This window comes from Polyodon spathula, chromosome 44 (assembly GCF_017654505.1).
Source record: "Polyodon spathula isolate WHYD16114869_AA chromosome 44, ASM1765450v1, whole genome shotgun sequence".
Lineage (NCBI taxonomy): Eukaryota > Metazoa > Chordata > Actinopteri > Acipenseriformes > Polyodontidae > Polyodon > Polyodon spathula.
The window spans coordinates 201,994-211,975 of record NC_054577.1 but is presented as its reverse complement, the minus strand read 5'-3'; the positions used below and the strand labels follow the sequence as shown (position 1 = coordinate 211,975).

The 9,982-nt window shown below is 40.9% G+C and overlaps 2 protein-coding genes across 5 annotated transcripts in view; one reads left to right on the top strand and one right to left on the bottom strand.

Annotated features, from left to right (window-relative positions):
- LOC121305632 (Fc receptor-like protein 2) overlaps positions 1 to 975 on the bottom strand; it is a 21,231-nt gene extending 20,256 nt beyond the window's left edge. Inside the window, exon 1 of the mRNA XM_041237326.1 lies at positions 882 to 975. Within this exon, the coding sequence (XP_041093260.1) occupies positions 882 to 975 (94 nt within the window). The remainder of the gene's footprint in view (positions 1 to 881) is intronic.
- Positions 976 to 4,993: 4,018 nt separating this feature from the next.
- LOC121305563 (fibrous sheath CABYR-binding protein-like) overlaps positions 4,994 to 9,982 on the top strand; it is a 133,453-nt gene continuing 128,464 nt past the window's right edge. For 2 of the 4 annotated variants that reach the window (XM_041237225.1, XM_041237224.1), the window contains exons 1-2: positions 4,994 to 5,886; positions 8,789 to 9,109. In XM_041237225.1, coding sequence (XP_041093159.1) covers positions 5,616 to 5,886; positions 8,789 to 9,109 — 592 coding nt within the window. In that variant the 5' untranslated portion in view covers positions 4,994 to 5,615. The remainder of the gene's footprint in view (positions 5,887 to 8,788; positions 9,110 to 9,982) is intronic. The other 2 variants (XM_041237228.1, XM_041237226.1) reach the window with 2 other exon arrangements.

Below are 9,982 nucleotides of genomic sequence, written 5' to 3'. Positions count from 1 at the left end.
GCGCGTTTTCCCAATGGAAATAGTTAAATATGAAATATGAAAATGAAGTAAAATATGTTAACGTAACATTATTCAGCGGGTTTCATTCGGCTTGATGAAGCAAAAGTAGTTAATTCTAGGGTGATGCATAGCTTTTGTTCAGATCTGTACAGAACCCCGACACGCTACTAGGACCAGCACCCAGTATCGGTACTCATATGGGAAAAATGCAGGAAGCAACAAGAACGCGAATTCATTTTCATATGAGGCAGTTTGGAACCTCTTGGAAAGAACATTCTGTTCCGAAGTCCTCAGGAGATTTAGGTGTTCATTCTTATCACAGGTATTCCACCAAGTGATCAGCTGAGCGCAGTTTCACTTCTCCGATGCGCAGTTAGCTGGCTACACCCGACACAACCAATGCAGTGTGCTATTCCTTTACTGGTGCAAGTTAAACTGAACTAAATGAAGATTTTGCCGCTTTGTTTACTGTGTTGCTGTATTTGCAATTGGCTAGATTCACAGAATCTCACTTCAGATTGACGTTTAAACAGAATGAACCAGCATTCATTGCTATCTTTTTGAATGCGTGGGTTATTACATAATATGGCGATCATCACGATAACTGATAATTGCAATAATATAGAAAGTCAGTATTTTCTATTGTGAAACACTTATCGTGATATTATAAATTGAATGGTTTATGGGCCCAGCACTAGCCGACACTGTTTGTAGAACTGTCTGTGACTGAATCCTTAACTTGTGTAAAGCATTTATCTTCCCTGTATCAATATAATAAAATTAACTTGAAACATGTTGCAGAGCAGGATTGGAGGCAGATAATAGAAATAGCTATGACAGTAGTTTCGATTTGTACCTATGAGTAAATCTAGGAGCGTTACCTACGTGTTTCCCCGGCTGTTTCTCCCCTGATGGGATGGCAGAGTAGATATTCTGGTCTGATGTCTGCACCATGTACATGTTTTCCATCTCCATGGCTAGTGCTTAATGAAGAGGGGATGAGGGGAATCTGTTCGGAAGATGATCCTCCCTTTCACACACTGTGACCGATCAGGGCTGGCTTGTTTTTAACATGTTTCAACACCACCTCAGGAAGCGTTTAAAGCCGACACATGAAACACAGCTCTGGTCAAAAGTGTTCCGTCAGCTCGAATTATAGGGTTGAGACATAATAATTAAGCAACTGCATGAGCTAATTGAGGTGAACATCATGTAATCAAAGAAACTATGGGCATGTGAGGGGCAGCCCATGTGCACAAGTGACAGGGGTGTGTTAAATGTGACATGTGAGGGATAGCTCACAGGGGTGTGTTAAATGTGATGGGCGCTCCCATAGTTTTGGCTCGTAATTACTGACAGTGCAGGTAAAACAATTACAGGTAGACAGCAAGTAATAATGGAGATAGAGGGGTCAGCAAGAGCCTCAGTTGTCTCCCGTCCTCAGACAGGATGAGATAGGGGTTCGCTGTATCAGGGTCCAGAGTCACATCAGCTGTGGAGAAGAGAGGAGACAATAATCAAGATCCCTGAGAAATATCAACCCTGCCACTAGCCCTGTGATCGAATGTTAAAACAGCTTTACATTGTGTCATGATTGATTTTCACACACTGCCCAAAGCCTAATTTCCAGACACTTTCTAGTTATTTGGTTCAATAAAAAAGTGTTACTGTATACATTTCAATACAGCTCTGCTCAATGAGAGATCTATACAATATACTGTGTTAATGAATACATTTCAATACAGCTCTGCTCAATGAGAGATCTATACAATATACTGTGTTAAAATACATTTCAATACAGCTCTGCTCAATGAGAGATCTATACAATATACTGTGTTAATGAATACAGCTCTGCTCAATGAGAGATCTATACAATATACTGTGTTAATGAATACATTCCAATACAACTCTGCTCAATGAGAGATCTATACAAAACATTGTGTTAATGAATACATTTCAATACGGCTCTGCTCGCAAGCCAACTGGAAAGAGTAGTGCGGGGGTGTTCTTCGTCCACTCACGCTTCCCAATGCCGTCACAGAGCCCCTCTGGGGAGATCCAGCTAGACAGGTGAAAAATTTCCGGCAGGCAAGGGATATTATGGACATGAAAGCTCAGATCGGTCGCTTATGGAAACTATAATAAGATCCAAAATGGAAAATTACCTATATGGTAACAGGGTCCTGGGAGACAGTCAACATGGTTTTAGGAAAGGGAGATTGTGTCTAACTAACTTGCTTGATTTTTTTGAGGATGCAACATCGATAATGGATAACTGCAAAGCATATGACATGGTTTACTTAGATTTCCAGAAAGCTTTTGACAAAGTCCTGCACAAAAGATTAATTCTCAAACTGAATGCAGTGGGATTCAAGGAAACGCATGTACATGGATTAGGGAGTGGTTAACATGTAGAAAACAGAAAGTACTGTTTAGAGGGAAAACCTCAGAATGGAGTGTGGTAAACAGTGGAGTACCACAGGGATCAGTATTAGGTCCTCTGCTATTCCTAATCTACACTAATGATTTAGATTCTGGTATAGTAAGCAAACTTGTTAAATTTGCAGACGACACAAAAATAGGAGGAGTGGCAAACACTGTTGCAGCAGCAAAGGTCATTCAAAATGATCTAGACAAGATTCAGAACTGGTCAGACACATGGCAAATGATATTTAATAGAGAAAAGTGTAAGGTACTGCACGCAGGAAATAAAAATTTACATTATAAATATCATATGGGAGATACTGAAATTGGAGAAGGAATCTATGAAAAAGACCTAGGAGTTTTTGTTGACTCAGAAATGTCTTCATCTAGACAATGTGGGGAAGCTATAAAAAAGGCTAACAAGATGCTCGGATACATTGTGAAAAGTGTTGAATTTAAATCAAGGGAAGTAATGTTAAAACTGTACAATGCACTAGTAAGACCTCATCTTGAATATTGTGTTCAGTTCTGGTCACCTCGCTATAAAAAAGATATTGCTGCTCTAGAAAGAGTGCAAAGAAGAGCAACCAGAATTATTCCGGGCTTAAAAGGCATATCATATGCAGACAGACTAAAAGAATTGAATCTGTTCAGTCTTGAACAAAGAGGACTACGCGGCAACCTAATTCAAGCATTCAAAATTCTAAAAGGTATTGACAATGTCGACCCAAGGGACTTTTTTGACCTGAAAAAAGAAACAAGGACCAGGGGTCACAAATGGAGATTAGACAAAGGGGCATTCAGAACAGAAAATAGGAGGCACTTTTTTACACAGAGAATTGTGAGGGTCTGGAATCAACTCCCCAGGAATGTTGTTGAAGCTGACACCCTGGGATCCTTCAAGAAGCTGCCTGATGAGATTCTGGGATCAATAAGCTACTAACAACCAAACGAGCAAGATGGGCCGAATGGCCTCCTCTCGTTTGTAAACTTTCTTATGTTCTTATGTTCTTATGAGCTGAGCGAATGGTCTCGCTCAGCATTTAATAGTGCACAGAAAATAAAACAGACAGAAAATAAATGGTTGTAAGAAACAAAAACACAGGACATGGCACTGGTAGCCAAAATAAACAGACAAACAAAACTGACTAACACTAAACAAATCACAGTGAGCTGATACTTTACTTATTACAATTACCTCCGTCTCCAATCCTGTTCTCCACTCGCCGAACACACAACCCCGAGTGAGTGCAAACATGCAGCTTTCATGTAGCTGTACCGAGACTCGATTGCATTCAATTGGAGTTGCGGTACAACTGCACGTGAATTAATAAAGTGCAATTCCCCATGCTCACATACTATTACTTTTTACTTGCACGTGAAGTGCTGTGCAATCCTCGTGCCTAAATACAAATATACATTTTAAACACTTGTGTTACACAGACCCGTTTATATACTGTGTACCAATGACTATACACCAACATTAACACACAACATATAACACAAAATACACACAGGGGCGAGCACTTTGCCACACATTTATACAAAAGCATCACAAAGCACTGTACAGTACAGAGCAGAAAAAACAACAAGCCACGATACATTAGAATAGCGTGCCACACATAGAACGACCACAATCAGACCATTCAAATAACAGATTGAAATAACTGTATACACATAATAATAATAATAATAATAATAATAATAATAATAATAATAATAATAATAATAATATTTACATTAATTTTAAAGTTACATTAAAAATCACTAAGATAAGAAAGCCATGTTATAAAGTGTAGTGGTCCCAGCTTCCCTGACTGCCTCAAATGAGAGATCAGGATCGAAGGTGACCCCCAAACTCTAAGTTTCTAGTTTAAGTTTTGATGAGAGACTGCAAGGGTCAAGCTCATGTAATCCCACATTTCCTTTTAGTTGGTGTTGTCATGTTTAGAAATAAAGGAAGGTGAGGGTTAGGGTAATGGAAAGAAATATGTTGAAGCACGTGGGATTTATGTAAGATCTGTTAGACATATTTGGATACATTAAATCATGTATTATTTTTCTTAACTTAGTATTTGATGGTTGATGAACTCATTTATGAGTGATGAATGAGCTTCTAACAATGCAATTCCGTGTCTACAATTCATAATGGATTGCATATGAACACACCCTTATTTTAAACTGTTACCGTGTATTTAATGCAGCGTTGACGAGGCTGTTCACCCTTCCGTGCATAAAGATAACATATTGTTCCTCTCCACTAACAAGGGCAGCAGTAGTTTTAGTCGCTCTTTGAATTACGATTGGCAGCTCACTCGTGGCTCTGCAGCGCCTCTTTTGTTCACAGCCGATTTCAGTAGGTGGAGCTTAGTGACGTCACTCAGCAGACCTCGAAGAACGCGTATCTGCGCAGAAGTGTGCGTATCTGCGCAGAAGTGTGCGTATCTGCGCAGAAGTGTGCGTATCTGCGCAGAAGTGCGGATACCTGCGCTATAAGAACACGACCAATTTACTTTAGGCAACACCTACGTCACTACGAGTCAATTGCAATGACCTGAAAGGAGCGCACTGCCCCGGGATGATCCCGTGGTTGTACAGAGGACGGTACTAAACCAGTACGCAAGTTTATAGGTGCTGTCAAAAGCATACTGGTGGGTAACGTTAACCAGCTGCACCGCCTGCTGCTTGCTCATGACGTAATCTCCTCAGCAGCTCTCAAACCCCGCGCTCGCGACAGCAGCGGCTTTGGATTGCGCACGCGCATTGGGAAGCAGGCGTTCTAAACTGGCGCCATTTCGGATCCGCGCGGTGTCAGCGCGCGAAGAGCCAACATGGAGAACTGAGGCGCCCGCTTCACAACCGCCAGGAGTTTCTGTTTGTTTATTACCTGCACGGAGTCCCGGGAAAAGGAAAGCATCGCATTTCTCTGTTGAATTTCACACACAGAGTGCAGCGCGTCAGTCTCTGCAGACAAGTGTCGCTTTTCATGGGATTATTTACTGAGAAACAAACGCGTTTCAATTCGAGCAGAGCTGCGCGGGGTCCTGAAAGACGGGCGCTGCTGCTTGCAAAGTCTGTTTGTGATGCATATATATGAATGGGAAGGCTACGATAAAAACAAATATATCTACTAAATACAAGCCGAAGCGGTGTTTCTGAATGAAAAGAATCTCCCAGTAAAACCAGTGCAGATGGAGGTCAGGGTCTCCATGTCGCTCTTTCAAGAGCAGCTCGCCTCTCCCGTCGAGCGCGCAGTGAAAGCGGCTGTGGACTCCGTCCTGCGGGAAATCACTGAAGCTGTCAGCAGCAAATTCACTGAGATCCGAGAGGAAATGACTGCAATGAAGAGAGAGAATGAAAGGCTGAAGCTGAGACTGGAAATATCAGAGAGCGAGCTGAGAGCCGTGCGAGGGAGTATAAACGCTGCAGATACAGACATCAAACAGCCTTTCATATTTCAGGGTAAGATTGATTTTATTGTGCGGTATTGCTCGGTCAATCCAACACCTCAAACCAGCTTCTACTGGAAAGATCTTGGTTGGAATTTCTCTTAAGACACGTTTTAAAGTGTCTGATGATTATAAGCGCGGTTAATAGCACAGCTCTGTCCTAATATTGGTTATAAGGAGTCTAATTGAGGCGTTGTGTTGTTTTATAGACTATAAGAACGTAGTGCATCTAGCCTAGTCTAATTCATATTTAAATAGCTATTCTAGAAACTAAGAAAGCACTATTGTCGTGGAAATTCTAATAAAGGAAGAGAGACTGCGAGTTCCAAACACACAGGCCTTTATTTCTTAAGTTTGCAAACTGTGAACACTCTCAGCACACAGGGTGCTAGATAATCATCGAGTAGTGTTCCAACATACAGAGTTGGATCAGTTTCTTATATACCTTAAAACTATCAGTAAGGCAGAAGGTTAGCCAATGATGATTCAGATATTAGCATATAAGGGAAACAATTTATAACTATGCATACGTGGTATATAGCTAAGCAAGCAAATAACAGAATGGCTGTTTTGTGTGTATGTGCAAAAAAAAAACACGTCTGGCTCATCCTATTATCCATTGTCTCACAGCTGCAGCTGCAATGTAGGCAAAACTTTATCTTAAGCAAAGCGTACAAGGTTATGGGAGCAAGATGCCAGTACTTTTCCATGCTGAGCAAATCCAATTCTATATAATATTTCTCTTACACTATACTGGTAAGTCCTAAACAGTCTGTAATTAGAGAGGCTGAAAAGGTATCCTCATGGTAAAGCATTGTCTTGTATAGATTCCAACTGAGACAGTCACAGCCCATATTGCAGAGGGTTAGAATAATGATTGGTGTCCTAATATGAACACACAGCAGCACATGGTGTTTGCCTGCAGATCTGTTTTGAGATGCATGGTTTCATTGTATACAGCTCCAGTGCTGGGTTTGTCTTTGGTTCAGTCGCGGCTCAGTCGCTGTACCTTCTTTTGCTTTAGTCCTGTTTCCTTATAGATCCAATATATATTATACTATGACATTGTGTATTATTAAGAATGGATAGTGTTACAGTGTATATTATACTATAACAGTGTGTATTATTATGAATGGATAGTGCTACAGTATATATTATACTATGACATTATGTATTAAGAATGGATAGTGCTACAGTGTATATTATACTATAACAGTGTGTATTGTTATGAATGGATAGTGCTACAGTATATATTATACTATAACAGTGTCTATTAAGAATGGATAGTGCTACAGTATATATTATACTATAACAGTGTGTATTATTATTAAGAATGGATAGTGCTACAATATATATTATACTATAACAGTGTCTATTCTGTTAAGATCTATAATTTTCCTCAAAACAGCGTGATGCTGCAGTTTGTTAGAAAAATTATAACCATAACATAAATAAATTAAGTACTTTGTTGAGCTGATGGTAAACAGAGTTAGGAAATGATCGCTCATGTTGTTTCAAACCCAGACATTTACTAATCCAGGTTATTATTTAAGAACAGAGATGAGTTTGCACAGGATGCATGCAATTACACCATTACAAATGTATTGTAATATTACAAGGGGTGTGTTTGGATTTATATCTACAGTTCATGTGACACTGCACAAATAAGTAAATCACTTGTTTAAATGAAACTTCTTTGAGAATAAGCAGGCCGTCCTCCTGCAGCCCCTTGTCTGCTCATTGTATCTGACACATTGAAACTTGTATTCTGTGTTGACAGTTTCCATCCAAACCATTATCACAATACAGTGTGAGTTAACAAAAAGCCATTCCTCAGACACTGTGCTGAGACTGCAAGTCTCCCCGCTTGGTTTCTAAGCCTGTTTGCAGTAGAGAAATGGATGTTTGCATTGGAACAGAGCGTCGCTCTTGATGGTGATTGACAGGGAGGTAGAAGTGGGTGCAATGCTCCAGTGAGGTACAGCAGCTGAGAAAGCCCAGCAGGGCTGAGTCTTGTTTTGTACAGGATGTAGAATATAAAGATGTTCATATGAAAATGCCTTTTCCTTCACTTTGTTCATAGGAACACAAACACAGTGTTAACCAATGACTGCAATGTAGAATAATAGGAATGGGATCAATACCAGAATGAACACAGACCACCAAACTATTATACCAGCTCACCCCTATACGAAATAACTGAGGAACAGACACTTGAAATGCAAGCTGCACATTATTGAGCAAAGCAGCATGGAGGGGTTAATTTAATACAATCCCTGATCAAAGCAGCTAACACAGAATGTTGATAGGAGTTGAAATAAATATTTGATCATTGCAAAAGTATGAACCGTGGCATTGTGGGTAGGGTACTGGGGTTAGATGTTCTTTATTCTTTCAAATTTCAAAAAATAATTTAATCTTTAATAAAAGGCATTGCTCACCCCTCTAACACTTTAGAAGGAATGTTGGATCCTGCCTGATTCCCAGCTCAGGATCTTGTAGTGTCTGGATAACTACAAGATCCCTTAGGCTGTCATTCATGATTGGTATCTATTGGGCAGACGTCCAGTGAGCTCAAGCAGGCAATATAGGGCTGTCTTTGTCCCCCTGGAAGCTCAGTGCCACACTCCTGGGTGTGAAGAGGTGATTGGCTTGGTTGTGGATTAGAGGACCCCCTCTGTTCACCTCAGCTGTTGTGGGGTTTCCTGCTGGAGGGAAAATGTGTTTTAATGGGGAGTTAAAAACAGGGTAAAGTAACTGGGAGCACTGTATTCATGTAAAAATAAATAAATAAGAGGAATACCTCTTAGACCCAAAGAAATCTATCAGTAGTATTCTGACACAGGGTTGGCTTTGTAGAGGAGCCAAGCTAGTAAGAAAGAGTTGTAATTTTGTACAATTTTGTTTTCCCACAGATCCCAGAGAGAGCCACACTATCCCTGAATCTAAAGCACAGGAGGAGCCAAAGATAGAAGCAGTTTCCACACAAGAGGAGTCCTTTGAGCAGGAGTGCTGTGCATGTCTAATGCAGGTTACAGAGCTACCCTTTGTTAAAGATGAAGAGGTCCCTGAACAGCAATGTGTTCCTATCAAAGAGGAGATCATAGAGCAGGAATGTGTCTCCATCGCAGAGGAACCTCCTCCTGAAAATAATGCCTGTACACTTGAGGACAAGAAGCAGCTGGGATCCAGGCTGTATGGTGATTCTCCATCTGAATGTGAACTGGGATTTAGAGGTAATCCTTCATCTTGCAGAGCTGCTACTGAACACCAGCAGTGTGCTTGAGTCATATTTTAACCAAGGGGAGCTGCCCAACCACTCTGTCAACAAGGACATAACTGCTTGCTGCTGAGGCAGCTGCTAGATGTGCAGCCACTGTCCCGCCTCTTTAGAATGCTGTTAGATCAGCGGTGTCCAATCACGCTCCTGCAGGCCATTCCACTCCACATTGAACACGTTCACTTCTATAAAGTGTTGCTTCTGTGTCTGGATTTAGGTTTAATTGGTTCACTTAAACAACTTAGAACAGGGTTGGAACAAAGAGCAGGAGTGGATGGGCCAGCTCTGGACGCCCCTGTGTTAGATCTGTGCCTTTCCCCATTCCTAGTAGCCTGTTTGCTGTTGTGCTGCTCCCACAGCTTTACATAGCTGCAGAGATCACATGTCCATCACTGGGTGATGTCACATCCAGTCGGGTTGCTTAGCGTCCCCAGAAGAAACATTTCAATAGAGAATTTCTCTGCAGAGTATGCAGGAGCATCACCAAAATGAGAGCGAACCTGTAGTATATGAGAATGAAAACCAACAGTCTTATTGTATTCCTTACACTTTATTCAAATACAATCTCATTTTTAAATGCTCATCACACTACAGCTATCCCAGGGACTGTAATGTTTGCTCGCGGCGCCACATTTCCCTCTTGTGCATCACACAGTAAGCATTGCTGTGTTATTATTGTGACAGTACAGTAAGTACGTGTGTGGAGGGGTTCTGTACAGTAGACCAGCGAATTAGTTTCAGCTGTGAGGGGGAATCTGGGAATTGTAGTTTTACCGGATCTGTGCTCTACAGATATTTTACGCTAAAACCATAAAAAGAGAAATTTGTT